The sequence below is a fragment of the Diabrotica undecimpunctata genome, chromosome 5 (assembly GCF_040954645.1).
Source record: "Diabrotica undecimpunctata isolate CICGRU chromosome 5, icDiaUnde3, whole genome shotgun sequence".
NCBI lineage: Eukaryota > Metazoa > Arthropoda > Insecta > Coleoptera > Chrysomelidae > Diabrotica > Diabrotica undecimpunctata.
This window is the reverse complement of record NC_092807.1, coordinates 147,600,301-147,618,199: the sequence shown is the minus strand read 5'-3', so window position 1 is coordinate 147,618,199 and position 17,899 is coordinate 147,600,301. Positions and strand designations below refer to the sequence as shown.

The 17,899-nt window shown below is 32.0% G+C and overlaps 1 protein-coding gene across 4 annotated transcripts in view; it reads right to left on the bottom strand.

Annotated features, from left to right (window-relative positions):
- The window catches only part of pros (homeobox protein prospero), a 237,481-nt gene that overhangs the window by 14,612 nt on the left and 204,970 nt on the right, over nt 1-17,899 (bottom strand). For 3 of the 4 annotated variants that reach the window (XM_072532994.1, XM_072532991.1, XM_072532992.1), the window contains one exon: nt 13,792-13,973. In XM_072532994.1, the coding sequence (XP_072389095.1) occupies nt 13,792-13,973 (182 nt within the window). The remainder of the gene's footprint in view (nt 1-13,791; nt 13,974-17,899) is intronic. The other variant, XM_072532993.1, reaches the window with a different exon arrangement.

Here is a 17,899-nt window from a genome sequence, read left to right as displayed (position 1 = left end):
TGGTTTCCTCGGCCGGAACTTGGCGGTAAAGTTCGTTAGAGACGCGTGCCTTCTTAAGACGCTGTGAGAACTTCTTGGAAAGGGTCACGACGAAGGAAAGGTATCTCACCGAAAAGGGAGGGCAAATCAAAAGGCACAGCTGTTAAAATCTTTTGTCTGTTTAACGTCTTTTGCTTTTTAAAAGACCCTTGTGTGACTTACCTTGTGGAATTAGATTTCTTTAAGATCAGTGGCGTTCATGAAGTATCTCTAAAGATGTTATTTTAGTAAAATTTATAATTATACACCAACAAAAATTATATAAATACATGTGAGTGATTTTGTTAACATTAACATTTTTTTTTACAAAAAAATCAATTGGGAAAACCAGAGGAATACTGAAAAAAGGGTGATAAAAATATTATTGGACTATGGAGAATTAAAAAAAATGGTCACAAATTGAAAGGTCTATATTTTTAAGAATAACTACATTAGGAGACGCTTACTAAGCAGTTTACCTACATGAAAGGAAAGATATATCTTGACATTTACTAAAATTAAAATATATAAAACATTATTAAGAAACTTAATCAATGTAATCGCCAAAATAGTATTAAAAAGAAGTAAGTAAATTAAAGGAATGCAAAAATGAAAAAAAATTAAATACATATTGCAATGTTTTTCTGCTACTGCTTCAAACTCCGTTTGAAAATTATTGATAACATTATACATACAACATAAAACATATACATACAACATACAACATAAAATCCCATAAAATAGCTGAACCAATTCAAATTCCTTGATATAAATTTAATTAGTTACCATAACCCAGTCAGAGACCAAAACTAAAATTTGTAAAACCTGTATGAGACCCGTATAGAATGATCCATGCAATGAAATCATGGAACGATACCAATAAAACCAAAACTATGCCAATTATAACCGAAATAAAGATACTGCATTATCAGGGAGCAATACGGTGTACAAGATATTGGAATGTAATACGAAATGACAAAGTGAATGGTACAATCATGTCAAAGGAGCAAAGACTACAAAAAATTGCGCTAAAAGAAAAACCAGCTGGCAAGCGATCACTGGGAAAACCACCAAAGATATAGCGAGATAGCTGGCAGTCACCAAACTCACCAAATATATAGAACAGCAAAAGAGATTATTGCAATTAATTCTACAAGGAAAAGTAGAAGGAAAACAGGGACCAGGAAGGAATAAGTACAACAAGAAGAAAAAGGTATTTAATCTGAAGAGAACAACATTTTTACTGAAGTAGGTAATAAATTTTTGTGTGTTAATAACATTTTTATATTTCTCTAGTTGACCTGTATAAAGACTGCTGTGACAATACAATACAATAACGAATAGAATAGCAACACATAATTTTTGTAGAAATCTCTTGGAACGAAACTTTCCTACAGCATTTGATCCACACTTTTTCCTGGTAGTCTGGAAAAGTTTTATTCAGAATTGCACAATACACTATGATTATGTACATTTTAGAGGACTGTAATGCAAAAATTGGAGCAGGTATAGTGGAAAATATAGTTGCACAGTACGTATCAGGAACAAGAAATGAAAAAGGAGAATGGCTCATAAAATTCTGCGAAGAAAAGAATATGGTAATTGCCAGTACTTGGTTTCAGCTTCCTAAAAGAAGGCTATATACATGAACGTCTCCTTTAAATACAGAAAACCACATTGTAAGAAATCAGATAGATTTTATACTTGTAAACAGCAGATATAAAAAAGCTATAACCTTAGTTAAAACTTATTTTGGAGCAGATGTTAACTCAGACCTCAATCCGTTAGTTGCTGTCGTACAATCCATTATGATTGCCAACCTCTGTAGGGAGACAGCATTTTTTAGAAGGAGAAGCAGAGTGTCCCTTAAAGTTTTTGTTTATTAACATGATATACTGATTTTAAAGTTCTTCAGAAAATTTACCTACACATAGCGATATTCGCTTAAGATGTATATATTCAATCTTTATGTCTTTTAGAGGGTCTTTGTAGACGATTATATTGAAACTAATACTTTTAGTTTTAATACATTTTAAAGGAATTTTAAAGAAAATATAAATAATTACATTCTGCCTAAGCAAAAGACTATATGTTTAGATTGGGTATTTTCCATATGTTCAACCTAAATCTATTATTAATCAATATGCAACGTTTTAACAAAGACTGTTAATCAGATATTAAGCAGATAAGTTGTAAATGAATTGCCAATTAAAATTCTTACATTAATTTTCATTTAGATCTAGTCTCCGATCGTGTATGATGTAAGAAACATGGAAATCTATTTTCGTTGTAAATAAATCAAGGTGTGTTGCTTTGATTAAAAATTAACCAAAGTCCATTTGAGGCAAATTAAGTGACCGGAAGTAATTTAGTGGGGGTAATAGTGGGGTACACCTTCTCTCTACACCCATTCCGTATATAAAATCGGAGGAGGTACAATCTTGCCGCACATTAATTGCCGATAATTAGTGAGCATCGATTAGGCACTTAGAAATTGATAATTGAACAGTGTTTTTAAGATGAAATGCGTATATAGTCTTTGAGTCAAATCTTTATTATAAAGACAATATCTAGACAAATATCTATAAAGGTATTTTATGGATTTTTTAAAGACTAGAAGCGTAGATATGCATTATATTGCCAGCTTGGTTGTTGTTAGTTATACACAAGAAAACTAATTAAGTTTTCGCATCGTCTTTAATAATGCCTCTTGTAGTTTCAGAAGAAACCTACAGAAAGAATATTTAAGGACTTTCTTTATATCTAAAGTCTCGTCTGTTCAGTGAAAAAAATCTTGGAAAGTCGGTTCTTCTCCTTGTTGTATTTATCGTTCCGGATATTAGCGATCATCATGGCGATTTTGACATTGTCTACACCTACTCAAAACAGGCCTACGGTCGACATACTAAACCAAGTTCGTAGGTTTTGTAGCCAGGAAACACGTCATCTTCCTGAGCCTCTCTTACCAAACACTTTTCCTTCAATAAACAATTGAAGTTAATTATCCCTATTATTATTTACCATAATTCGACCAAAGTATTTCAATTTTTTTTAACGTAATGAACACTTCACATTTTTTACCTATTCTGCTGAGAATTTTATTATTAATAGCAGTATCCGTCTGTGGTACCATATCTCAAAACCCAGCATTTTCATAGATGCATTTGACAAAGTCAAAGCGTCCACTTTGTAAAGCAAAACCAGAATTATACAGCATTTAAGGAGTTGGCATTTGTTAGACGTAGATTTTCACTTTTAATCGAACATTTGTAATATATACTAAATCCTTTTTCTATATTATATTTTTATCGTATATATGAAGAAAGTAAGCTCTATTATCTCTAAAAAAGTATATTTTATAAAAAAATTGTAATAATTTACAGTCGTTGAGTTGCGCCAAATATTGGCAACTTACAGTCGTTCTAATCATTGCGGAAAGCTGAGATATCATTTCACTTTAATATTATTCCATATTAACATCCCAAATTCAAAGTGTCGATTCTAAATGAATTTCATTATTTACTAAAAATCGACGAATAGACAGAGAGACGAATTATTCCACGTTGCAAAAGACAGAGAAACTTTTAGAAATGTGGTCGCCAACCTCCCTAATGGGGACGGCATAGGAAGAAGAAGACTGAAAATCCTGAAAATCGAGCAACACTGTTTTATGATTTTATATTAGTAGTGAATAATTTTTAGTTTACAGGCAGACAGACCTTACCCGTTATTCCTCTCTTTACATATGAGGATGAGATTAATGCATGTTTAACACAATCATTTTGATGGCGAAATGTCGAAATTTGCTATAGTGTATTTTTATGTATGAGAGAGTAATAAAACAGTAAATTATGTATGCAAATCCCTAAACTGTTGATACGGGTGACTCAATGAAAAACAGATATTTGTCAACAAGTTTACAGAAGTATATAGGAAAACAATTTTAAATTGAGTATGACCACCAGGTATAAAGGTTGGAGCAGAATAGAATACAATAGTTGTGAGGGTTACTAATCCCTAAATAAGGTTGCCAGTGTCGGAGTGATGAAGGTTAACAGGTACTAATGAATTTGCAAGAAATGTAAGATGTTTATTTTATTGGTTATATATAACCAATAAAAGTTTAATAAGTACCTACCTATTTGCAAAATAAAGTTTAATTCTTTAGATAAAATAAAACGTTTTATTTTATCTATTTGCAAAATAAAGTTTAATTCTTTGCCTATTTGCAAAATAAAGTTTAATTCTTTAGATAAAATAAAACGTTTTATTTTATCTGAAATGAGTGCATTCCACGAAGTAAGGGTTTCAATAATCAAACATTTAATTCTTTAATTCCAGGAATCTACGACAGTAATTGACTAGATAATTACCTTCTAAACTTATTCCACAGAAAATGTGATAGTGGGTTTTCCATTTTGTATATAGGAACGTCCAAGTGGCGTATTCAAAATTCTTAACAGTTCACTAAAAGTAGGTACTTTAGTTGCAAGGTGCAGTTTATTGTGTATACTAGTGTTATGGAAAATTTGGAAGTGCCGTGTAAACGCCGAAAAATTGGTCCTCTAACAGTTAATGAAAAAACATTAATATTTAATTGTTTTAAATCATTTACAGACAAACGTTTATGTGAAAGTGTTGATGAGACCGTTGAGTTAGTTAGCAGTACACTTGGTGTTGGGAAATCTACGATTTACAGAGTTATTAAAGAAGAGAAATGTGGTAGTTTTCAAATGCCACGTAATGCTCCAGGGAAACCAAAATTTCAAATAGAATATCATTTTAAAGAAGGACTTCGACGGAAAGTGCATGAATTCTTCTTTAGACAAGAATTTCCAACATTGGATAAAGTTCTTGTCTCAGTTCGAGATGATAAGGATTACCCAGAAATGAGTCGAAGTACGTTATGGAAACTTTTAAAAGAAATAGGCTTCCGCTGGAAAAAGAATCCCAGAAAGTCTATTTTATTAGAAAGAAGCGATATTGTCATATGGAGAAGACATTTTCTAAGAACCATAAAGGAAATGAAAAACCAAAAAAGAAAAATATTTTATCTTGATGAAACATGGATCAACGAGGGTCATACACCAAATAAATTTTGGCAGGATGAAACTGTTACAAGTCAAAGGCACGCTTTTGTAAATAACTTATCTACTGGTTTAAACCCACCATCAGGAAAGGGACGCAGGCTGATAATAGTACACATTGGCAGTTCAGACGGTTTTGTTGAAGGTGGTTTATTAACTTTTGAATCAACTCGTACCGGTGACTACCATGAAGATATGAACGCTGATGTCTTTCAAGAATGGTTCGAACAAATGATAGATCTTCTTCCTAAGAACTGTGTAATAGTAATGGATAATGCAAGTTATCACTCCAGACTTATAGAAGGACTGCCCACAACCAAGTGATTAAAAAAAGACTTGCAGAATTGGCTGAGTTCAAAAAATATTACGTACCATCCCGGATCTATAAGAAAGGAACTTTATTCGTTGTGTGCCCTTCATAAAGAAAAATTTAAAAAATACGAAATTGATGAAATTGCCAAAAATCGTGGAATGACATTACTTAGATCCCCACCATATCATTGTGAATTAAACCGGATTGAACTGGTATGGGCACAGATAAAGAGTGAAGTTTCAAGAAAAAATACCACTTTTAAAATTCATGATGTTAAACAGTTGTTTTTGGAGGCCGTAAATAATGTAAAACCTGAAAACTGGGAAAAGGCAGTAAATCACACTTTTAAAGAGGAGGAAAAAATGTGGAAGCTGGACAATATTACTGATAAAATGATCGAGCCAGTTATTATAAATCTTGGTTCTGAAAATTCATCTTCTGAATCTGATTTGGATTTGTAACAAGTAGCTGTAAGTTTTATATTAATATTTTTATTCATCTATTTAACATACCTTAGACGGTTTTAAAAACTCTTTTTCTCTTTTGTAATTTTTAAAAATTAAAAAAAATGTGAATTTTTTAAAAACCTTTTTAATGTAGGCCAGTCAGTTCTAATATAGTGTGTGATAAAAGAGGTCACTTTTGTTTACATACACATAACACTTTATAACACTGAAATAATTCATTTATTTTTTACAATTATTCAAAGTAATTTTTCAATTAATCTTGAGCACGCCCATGGAGTGATCGGAGGTACCAGTTAAAATTATGCTAATTACTCTCTCGTTCATAAAAATAAACTATAAAGTAAGCATATATATATATATATATATATATATATATATCTATATATATATATATATATATATATATATATATATATATATATATATATATATATATATATATATATATATATATATATATATATATATATATATATATATATATATATATATATATATATATATATATATATATTCGTTTGCATTTGATATTTTTGGTAACTTTATGAATGCTGATTTAACTCAGTTTTGAGGAATTGTCAATCGATGTAAGCCAACTTTATGTTCCATTAGTTTTAAAAATTCTGCGTAAAAATGATCGGAATCTATTTGTATATCATAAACCGCGTAAAGGGTCTTACTCAATATACTAAATTGGTAAATTCTACCTTATATAGGTAAATCATACGTTGCTGCGACTTAAAAATGCTCAAAAAAATATAAAAAAATATCCGATGTCAACTCTAGATCCAATAATTTTGCTTTACTTTTCATCATAAAATTTACATATTAAAAACTCCACATGTTAACAACTTTTAAATTTACTAACTACGGTAATTAGCAGCTTATTTTACAGTTTTTATGTACAACCTTAATAATTTGAAATTTCCCTCGACGTTAACGTAATTCACCACTTAATTAAAAATCATTCAATTAAGGTCTTGAGACTAATTAGTGGGGTAGGCCTTTTTCTTTATATCCAGGGATGTTTTTTCATTACTTTAGCTCAGTTGTTATCTCAGTTAGCTTGTTAACTTCCACATATATAATGAGTCGTTAAACATAATGCAGTTGTCAACATCGTTAAGACTCTAACGAGTAATTTTTCAACTCATTCTGTTAGTCTTGTAAGAATACTAATTAATTTTTAAGAAATATTCGCACACACATTCCACCCTCACACAAGTAGAATCTTTTTACTAGAGTTTATTAAAAACCTTTGAATATTTTTTCAAACGGAAATAATGTTGGAAAATCATAAAAAAATGTACATTATTATAAAAGGAAAGAAAAATGTTATTTATATTAAATAGACTTTAGTTCATATTTTTTTGAGTTGGTATGCTTGACGTAGGTGCATGTACAACAAAAACAATATTTCTACTGAGTATTTGGCCTTTTAAATATTATAAATATTAATTATTAGAACACAAAAATGAGTTTAAATGATATGGACTAGAAATTGTGAACCCGCTTATTGAAAAAGGTAACAAATTTGTCCCTTAAATCAAGAAAGAAAAATAAAATCTGTTTATTTACTTGATCACATGTTCACTGTACAATAATTTCAGTAAACAGTAATTAGAAGTAGAACATTTTGGGCATTACATTATTTTTCTCTGTATATCATAGTAACAAAAAAGACAATATCGAAACGAAACATATAAAATATATCCAGAGTTACAGATGTTGTGGAGAGAGCTTGTATATTGACATGGAGATGTTAAACTAATTGGGATCAAGAACAGACAAACGATACAGAGGAATGGCAAAATAATCTGTGAAAGATGATGAAAAATTGAATCCATACTTTGTTTGATCGGGCACTCTGGGTAAAAACGGGAGCGGTCTATGTCCCGTAGTAGACTTAAAAACGAGCCGATGATGACGAAAATAAATAAAATACAAATAGAACGGGAGTCCGACTATCATGATATTCGTTTTCCCAAATAAATATATACTTACCCGTTACCTATACGATACGATACCCGTTCTCTAAAGAGAATGTTTCTACTCTTATCATCAGTTAGCGGTACAGCCCTTCGTCAACCCTGGAATAAACATTTTTCCATCCTTTCATGTGTAGTGTCTGTCTTTTCCATGCCCTCCATAGACCCTGTTCGTCCATATATGATTCTCAATTGTTTTTTTTTAAGATTCGTAGTACCTTTTTATCTCTGGTCATCATTGCCCATGTTTTGGATTCAAGACGTTGTAGAATATTAACCTATGTAAGAATATATGTATTTGTTCTGACTGTCCAAGAAATTCGAAGTTTTCTTCTCCAACTCCATATTTCAAATACATGGATTCTTTTCCTACCTGCTGTTATGATAGCTCACCTTTCAGACACATATCTAGATATTGGGAAAACTAGTGTTCGTACAAGATTGATCCTAGTGTTTTTGTTATTTGTATAAAATTCCTGTTCACAGCTTCCATGGTTGTTTACAGTGCTGACCAAAAAAATGAAACTTTCAACTACTTCACATCCAGAAACGTTCTGAATTTCTCTTCTGTTGTCGTTGGTTACTTTGGTCTTGTTTCTATGAATTCTTAGTCTTTGATCCTTGCTAACTCTTTGTAGTTTATACAGTATTAATTTAAGCTCTTCACCACTTTAGACTAAACAATGTGTCAACAGCAAAGCAAAGGTTGAACACCTTGACTCTACCTACTGAAATGCCTACTTTCTATTCATCATTCACCTTGGAGATATACTATGCGAGAAGACTTAGAAGTTAAAGAGACATAAAGCTAGTAGAATCAGAAAAGAAGAGATCAGAAACAGAACCACAACCACAGATACAATAAAAGAAGTGACAACAATGATATAGAGTTGTGCCGAACATGTGATAAGACAATCTGAAAAAAATAAATTGCAACGTAGAGTAAGGGAGTGAAAACCTAGACAAACGAAAAGGGATAGAGGTTGGTCCGAAAAAGACAGGTTGCTATATGAAATGCAGAAAGAAAATTGGATGGTACCTATGTCTAGTATTGGATGACTATGGGTTGAAAAGGAAAAAGTCTTTTATTCGATCCTTAATATGATCTAATATAGAGAATCATTGATGGTTATATTTCTAAAACAAGTAGAAACGAGAGACCAAATACGACACGTTTAGAGAAGGTTAGAGAAAACATATAGAGAATAATATAGAGAATAGAGAGAAACTGATGACGAATTAAAACATTATGGAAAGTTATGTCGGCAAACAGCATGGTTCTAAGAAAACTGATAAGTAATAAGTTAATACAATTGATAATTTGATGAAACTGTTCAATTCTTGTATCATTTTCAAAGCATACATTTTCTGTCAAAGATAAAATTTTTGAATAGTGTTTTATTTACATTTTGCACGTCTCTTACCACATTGCGTTTGATAAAAACGAGACGAAACGAGAAAATCTCATTCTCGGCATCACTAGCAATCCCCCTTTAATTACCAACCGGTAATTAACTTTTACTACTTCAATTGAGAGTGCAATAAAAAGTTCAATAGTTTGAAGTATTAGAAATGTTCGGGGGTATATACCTAGATATCGATCCCGAGCCAAGGCAAGTAAAAACGTTTTGGTATCTGATAAGGGCTTACAACAACGCAAAGTAATTTCTATATTCTTTCATTACCAAATTGGTTAGATTAAAGCATGATATTGAAAATACTTATCTTATCGAGTTAGACACATCTGTTTAAACAGACTCGAATAAAGTCGTGTTGGGTGTATAAGCAATTATTCGCTACGACTTATCGCTCCATTTTCAGAAATTTGTTTGCTGATCATTAGCGTCATACTGAAATATATAAGATTACGGAAAGCTTCAGTATCATTTTTGTTATCTAAGCTTTTTGATTGAACCTGTTGCCATGAGAAATACACAACATTTGCTACACTTTTATTGATTTTCTGATAACGCTGAAAGTTCTTTTAAAGATACGTACAAATAAGTGGATGAAATAACGGGATTCCTATGATTGCTATGATAAGTTAATACTAATATAATATATACATTATTACGATATTCTACTTTGAGCTAATTAAAACAGTTATTAATTTTATTCAAATTTAATAAATTTATAAAAAAAAAACAAAACAAATTGATTTAATTAGTATTCTATTCTAATATATCTCAATTTTCTTTAATTACAGACTTTGGTTGTCTCTTGTATGATGGTTTAAAAAACCGACATAAAATTATTACTACAAATATTTTAACTATAGATAAAAAGTATATTATTTGTTAATTAAAATGTGCCCACTGTGCAATTTTGCGAATTAACCGAATTCTTGTGACATTTTTCAGTATTCACAGTTGGCAACACTGTCCACACATTTACAACTGACCAAGCATAGAAAACATAACCTTATTTTTCTCTGCCTTTTATTTGACAGTGTTTTAGGACATTTCCCACAACGTTTGTGTTGTTTTGTACTATTTTATGTTGTTTTCAATAATTAGTGAATTTGTTTCATTTAAATCCATCATGGATATTTCCGCATGCCTACGAAGCGTGAAAAGATTATCACGATAAGTGAACATTCTTCTATTTTACAAAGAGAAATCGCAAGAACGTGTGGAGTGAGTCCAGGGATAGTAAGCAAGATTTTGAAGCGTAAACGAGAAACTGGATCAATTTATATATAAAGGTTAGGAAAATGCGGAAGGAAGAGAAAAAGAACACCAGCACATCAAAGATTTTTACTTATAAAGAGCAAATTAGAAGCAAGAAAAACAAGCCAAGAGCTCCAACAAGATCTAGCAGCATCATGGGTAGTGATTCATGACTCAACTGTTTGGAAAAGACTTTTGGAGAATGGTAAAAGAGCAATGCGTCCACAGGAAAAATAGCTTCTAACTGAACTAATGAAGAGAGAAAGACTATTGTGGACGAAAAATACTCTAATTGGACTGTAGACGACTGGAGAAAAGACCTATTTACTGATGAAACTCACTTTATAGTTTAGGGACAGCGAGCGAAATTCGTCAGGCTGAGGCAAGTCTGACAATGAAAACCTTACACCATTTCGTATTGATTAAATCCTAAAACATCCAGACAATCGAAGCCACGATGAACAGCCAAAAATACAAATTCATGTTGGAACAGCGTTTTTACACAGAAATCCAAAAATGTCAGCCCCAAGGAGAAGCGATTCTTCAACAGGATTCTGCTCACTGCCAAAAATCAATGTAAATAATGAAATTTTTCAAAACTAAAAAGATTATGTTTTAGATTGGTTCGGTAATTTGCCAGACCTCCATTGAAAATTTATGGGCCATTTGCAAAGTTAAATTGCACAAAATCGACTGTACTACAAAAATAAAAATTATAGAAGGTCATTCAGGTTTGGTTTCGAGGTGAAAGGATATCTGGGAACTGTCGTAAGCTCATAGAATCTATGCTAAAACGCGTAAAAGTCGTAATTGCAGCCAAAGTTAGACATAGTTCCTACTAAATGATATAAGTTTACCTTTATAGTTTTGTCAAAATATAATTTCTTTATATTTATTAATTCTCATTCATTCCCACAGTACTGTAATTATCGATATGCAAAGGGTATATAGCTGAAAGGATACATAGTTGTCTGTTAAAGTAGTGTTAATGTGATCCTACCTCACTAAGCGTTGGTAAAAGAACATCTCTAGCTAAAAAGCTTAAATAAAATTTGCAAAAAATGTAGGGGTAGTCACCATCCCTCGTTTTTATTTTCTTTGAAAAATCAGAACGAGGGGACAGATTATCGATTCTTAGTGCCTTCCCTAACAATAAAAACTCTTGGGGAAGGTTGTGCACAATAACCACGTAATTTAGGGTGAGTGAAACTATCACATCAGTAACTGGTATAGGAAATAGCAATATAAAACTATCTAAAGTGGGAAATATTTTCAATAGTGAAGAGAGGAACAAATATAGCAAAATAAAACTTGAAATACCAAAACATTAAAATAGCGGCACAAATTATATATAAAAAGATTATAGAAATACGTAAATTTGAAAAACAATATAATATTCCATAGTAAAATTAAAATAATAAATAAACTATTTCTAAAACTAATTCAAAACTTACAAGAAAGTTACCACAGGAAAAAATTTTAAATAAAGGCATATTAAAAAAAAATTACATCCAACAGATGGGGAATACGAGTAGCAAACTTAAGAATTACGGGAAATGAAGTAAGACAAAGGACCAGGGTACAAAAGGTAACAAAGCAACAGGGTACATAAACAGCATAATATGTAGAAACAAACATCTTAATATAGAGCTGATAACAACCGTGACAACTTTATATGATAGGTAAAGAAGTGAAACGATTAAAAGACAGTGTAAAATAGATCCGGTACACATCTGTACAAAAAAGAAAAATAGAATATAATGGTAAAAAACAGATCGCTCAGAATAACTTGAGATAAATCATCAATAGGGCGAGAGAACATTGGCCGACCTAGAAAACATTTTGTGTACTAGTTTGAAAGATACCGAAGATTCAACCGGTACTTTGCTTATGAAGAAGAATCAAAACAGAGAAAAAAAATAACAGAAGTAAAGTTAAATAGAGGCGAAAACTAAATGAGAGAAAACATGTTTAATTTGTGAAAGAAGAAGGAATTGGAATAACCAAACCAATCAAACGAGTAAAAGGAGCAAAGCAGCCTTAGTCATCCGAAAACTACGGAACTGAATCTGATATTCTATAATATATAGGTCATATTTTTAAAGATAAAGAGGATCTCCGTAAACAAAATTTAAAGGATCGAAAAAGTTCTTCGTGCGACCATGAAAATTTCTCGTGCAGAGAAGAAAAGGTGTAAATATCTGTTTCAGCAAATCCTCTACTCAGAATTGGCTCGGTAATACTTTTTAAAGCCTATCCGAAAGCTTTAGATATATACGTAGAGAATACACAAATATCTTTCTGGTCGAAATGTGGAAAGGCACATGAGGCCTTCTACGAAACGACTCTTTTATCTTCAATCTACAATCTCCCAATAATGCAATGCGATAGAGGGCGTTAATAAACAAACATTTTTTCTTAATTTTATCTTCTATAATTCTTTTCTCTAGATTTTTCTTCAGAAATCAAAAAAGACAACAGAAAGAAGATTTTCTATGAAATACAAAAAAATTCATCATAATAGGAACACTTGTTTTGCCAATGTTTAGTTTTGCTTCGGAGACAAGCAACCAAAAAAGCAAAGTGTAGCTTTTAAATTTCGAAGGAGTTGTTTAGCTGGTAGACTCTTCCACACTGCTACCTGAAAGATTTCTTACATCTATGTTATAATTCAAAGATGTAGCCTTCTAAGAAGACCTATTATTCGCCTGAGAGAGAAATTTGTTATCTGGTCAGACTCCAAAAAGACGAGTTACAAGTTTTTAAGACTGTCCTGCAGCTGAAGAAATTTAGTTCGGAGGTTTCCTCTGCGCTATTACAGAACTGCACGTTGATCTGTTTAATGTGCCCATTTAACAAAGATGATATTTGAGCTTGCAGTGTCCAGAGCTAACACGTGTGATTACTGTGAGTTCAGTTTTTAAAAGCTCTCAGAGTATTTTTACGCAGCGAGCAGAATGTTGTAGTAACTTTCTTGCTTGCCTTTGGCATAGAATATTTTTCCAGTAAGATGCAGTAAGTGCTTTGTCCTTTGTCATTATGAACTCTAAAAATCACCAGTATTTAAAAATACTACACATATGTTATGCTATACAAAACCTAGCATATAAATAAATATATGTACCCGATTTTGCTTTGGTTTTGTGTAAAATTAAGACTTGAAATTAATTAAATAGTTTTACGAACAGCAAATTTTTATATACATATTAAAATAGAATAATGTTCGTCAAGAAAGTCTTAAAAACTCACCTGAAATTGGAAAACCACTTCACCAACTGGGCAGTGTTGTTTTTATTGAATTTGATGTCGGGGAAGTACATTTTGAGGACCGCTGAACTTGGATACCTCACCCAGAAGAACATCAATTTCGCTTTCCTGAGATGCATCGGAGTTAATGTTGACGAGTGCTCAGGAGTTAAGGAAATACCGGGCTATAATTGCGGAAAACAATCTTTCACAAAACTAATTTTTTATAAATCAAATAATATTTTAAATGGTAGATCTTTCTTTTTTTTAATATATTCTATCCTAGCCAGAAATATAAATTACTTTTATATATAAATATTATCTATTGTTTATTATAGTTTATATGCATAGGTATACAAATATCAAAATACAAATTGACTGAGGAAAATCAAAATTTCACAGTTTTTTACATAGGTTCTGTTGAGACTTTTGATATATAAATTTTAAAATCGCCAGTTCTGTATTTCGCTAAATATATTATTACAACTGAAAGGAGTAGAATTTAATCTTCTACATTTATAAGACTTCCTTTACAACCTCCGACTTAGGGTTAAGTTTTTCAGTAAGGTATCCGAATGAAATTGAAATAAAACCTTATTAGAATCCCTACTATTTTATTAAGTTGGAAACTAAAAGAAATTTCACTTATACGTCAGCAATAGTTGTTGAAAACTAAGTTATCATGGATGTAAATATATGTCATTTAACTTCTAGAACTACACGTATTAGCAGGGGCGTACGGAACATAAAAAAAGGCACACAAAAATGGGTACATGTACGTAAAATCATAATCATATAAAACCAGGTTAATATTGCTTTAAAAATAGTAATAATAAGACGCCACGCCATGAATAGGAAATTATGAACAAAACTGAATATGTATATTCTGGGATTCCACTGCCTTCCCTCGCTCAACCGTTTCCATCTCTCTCTGCTGTTCCATTCTCCATCGTTTAGGCCTCTCTTACTCATGACGTCGTCCAGGATCGTGAGAGTGAGGATTCACTCCCTGTCTCTCGACGCGTTAGTGTTCTGAGCTGTTGGACGTGAATCCCTGTCCTGGCATTTGGTTTTCACCTCTGGCTGCGTTGAGTAGTTGAGTTACTGTGACCAAATGCCCATCTTGGTAGTTAGTATTCGCCTCTGGTTGCGTTGAGTAACTGAGTTACCGTTGCTAACTACCCATCTTCCTGTCTTTTGTTTCTTTTTCTTTTTTTGTTCTCCTGAAGAAGCTACATACAATTGTAGCGAAACGTCGAGATGAACCCACTTTTGGGTCACTCACAAATGACACGGTCCAAACCCGGAAGACGAATAAACTATAATATTTCAGTGACTAGAATTATTGAAAATTTAGGGTAAGTGACAAAGAAGGTAAAAAGCATGGAAAATAAATTGCTACAAAGTATGTCATTCGAATATTGAAGATAAAACACATATTGAACGATGATGGTACTATTAGAAAAGATTGGAACATGACAATTGAAACGGAAAGACATTGAAACGCTGTATAACAGTATAAAATATATAATATATGCATATTATATATTTTATTTATATTTAAGTAACAAAAAGAACACTTGCAAAATAGTATGATTTACGTATAATCTCGGATATTATCAACAAATTGGAATGAAAGCTGGATATTACCAGGAAACTGAGCATATAGAAGAGAAATTGTAATTGTTAACTTTATTATCTAAGGTTTCTTCAAAATCAGAGAATTTATTAACGTGAAGTAGAGATTTAAAAAATGGAATTTATTTTCTTTTAGGCATAACTACAAAATAAATCAATGTAGCACTGTGGACAACCGACAGCGACGTCACTGTCTATTATAAATACTTGATTGGCCACCATATGTCTTAATACTTATGTGAGAACGAGGTGAAGTTAGACATATGTTCGGAAGAAAAAGAATCAGTAATAAAGTTTGAATTATCGGGTATCGTTTACCGCTTTATCAATAATTTGCTGATAAGTAAAATTTCACATTCTTATTCTACAAGAAGTAGTAGTTATCGTTGTACTTTTTGCTATACTTTCGATTGCTTTGTTCTTATTATTGATATGTTTGCCTCACAGCGTTAATAAATTATACGTAGGAGGAACTCTAACTACTATTTTTTTGTCGGAACGGTGGTTTTAATAATATCTAACTAAACAGGTATTTAATAGGTTCGAAAAAAATCAGCTATATTTATCTAGGATATAAATTACTCATTACTGTAATAAAACTGGTCAGTTTTATCTTCGAGTCTTCGAAGCTTCGTAATAGAAAACAGGAGAATAATTGTATACCCAAACTCTTCCTTTATCAAATAAATTAAAGGCAGAATAAATAGAGAAAATACCTAGGATATCGAAATTGTTCATAGACAAATAATATTAAGTCACACCAGTATCAACAAAAAATCATAACTTATGTTGTTTCAACACACTCTGGACTCTGAAGGATGATAAGAATCAGTCAAGTAGAGGCTCTTGATATGTGGTTGCATAGAAGAATCTTTTGAATATCCTGCATGGCGATGCAGACCCACGAATCTTTGTAAATAGAGCAAATGCCGTTCTTGAATTATTTAAAACGGTAAACATAAGAAAGATTTCATACCTAGGGCATGTTCTTAACCCTTAAACGGGCAAGGAAAGAAATTGAACAAAATAAATAGATTTTAATGTATGTTTGGTATAAATTTATTTAAAAACTCATAAAAACAACATTTTTTTTCTTAAAATATACACTGAAAAAAAGTTACGAGGTGTATCTCACAAGATACATTGCCCAATAAATCACTTCTTATGATAAAGGGCAAAACAGTTTCTAGGTTGTTTTCCTGACACCAAGCACAAACGCGCTTTACCCTTTTCACAGTAAAATGTAGTTTGACCGTCAGTACACAATTTACATCTTCCTTTGTCAATAAATCCTGGAAAGTGACCTACGTTGGCAAAGCGAACGTCATCTGTTGGACGAGGAGCTACAGGAAATTTAATTTTTTTTGTGGTTGGTGATCCGCACTTGAGCATCAAGATCTTACATTTTTTGAAAGAATCAGGAATCTTCCAATATTTCCGTGAAATCTTTTTAGTTTTTCGTGTCTTTTTCTCAAAGCTTCCATATTTTTTCGATAAAGCAACCAAGCATTGTTCACCGCGATGTCTATGAGCTGGCTGAAAATGCAAAGATACCACCTCCTTGATTTGAATGGTGTTTTATATAGTGACATAAGCATATCATAGAGATCAAAACCACCCATGTAAGTATTATATTGCCTCACTATTTGAGGACACTCGACGTCAACTTTTTTGTGTTCTTTACTGTACCGTTTTACTTGAAGCACTGGACTGGGGGGAATGTATGAGCTAGCCAAAGTGACACATTTAGTATCAGCCCACTTGACTACCGCTATAATATTTTTATTGTCAACTTTGTAGTCGAAACTTCCGTGGTCTTTTTTGAGAAGTGCTTTGTTTGAATCTAGTATACAACCTCTTAGTCTGTTGCTGCGAATAGTGTCAATACTTGCCAATCGTTTTTCTTTCTTCAGGTATTCTATTAGTTCCAAAGAATAGAAAAAGTTGTCGAAATAAACCACATATTTATTTGGATTTAAGATGGTTCTAGACAACTGTATAACTATTTTGGCCGCGAGTCCCAACGATTCCTCTTAACCGGAAAATTGTGTATTTGTAAATGTGCTTGAACTTGTATATACTAAAAAGATCCAATTTTTTGGTTTTTAGGCATATATTGACGTAGGTTACCTGCATTGGTTCCTTTATATGCTATCATCATTTCATCAACAGAAAATAATAACTCTTGACATTTTTCACGGACTTTTTCTAGTATAGGTCGAATTTTGAACAACCTGTCACCGTTCGCATCGATGTTGTTATCTTGAAAGTATATGAGTCGTCTAAGCTTGATTCTTGAATCTCTTTTCAGGCATAACTTCAGCGATCATTTCATATCGAGTTTCAAGGCTCCAATAATCTTTGGTGCAAATGCCTGCAAAAGCAGGCATTTGCACCAAATTATATTATATTGCATACCCATTAGTATCTCCATGCCAACAAAAGATTTGATTTCCAATGGCGTCGTGTTGAT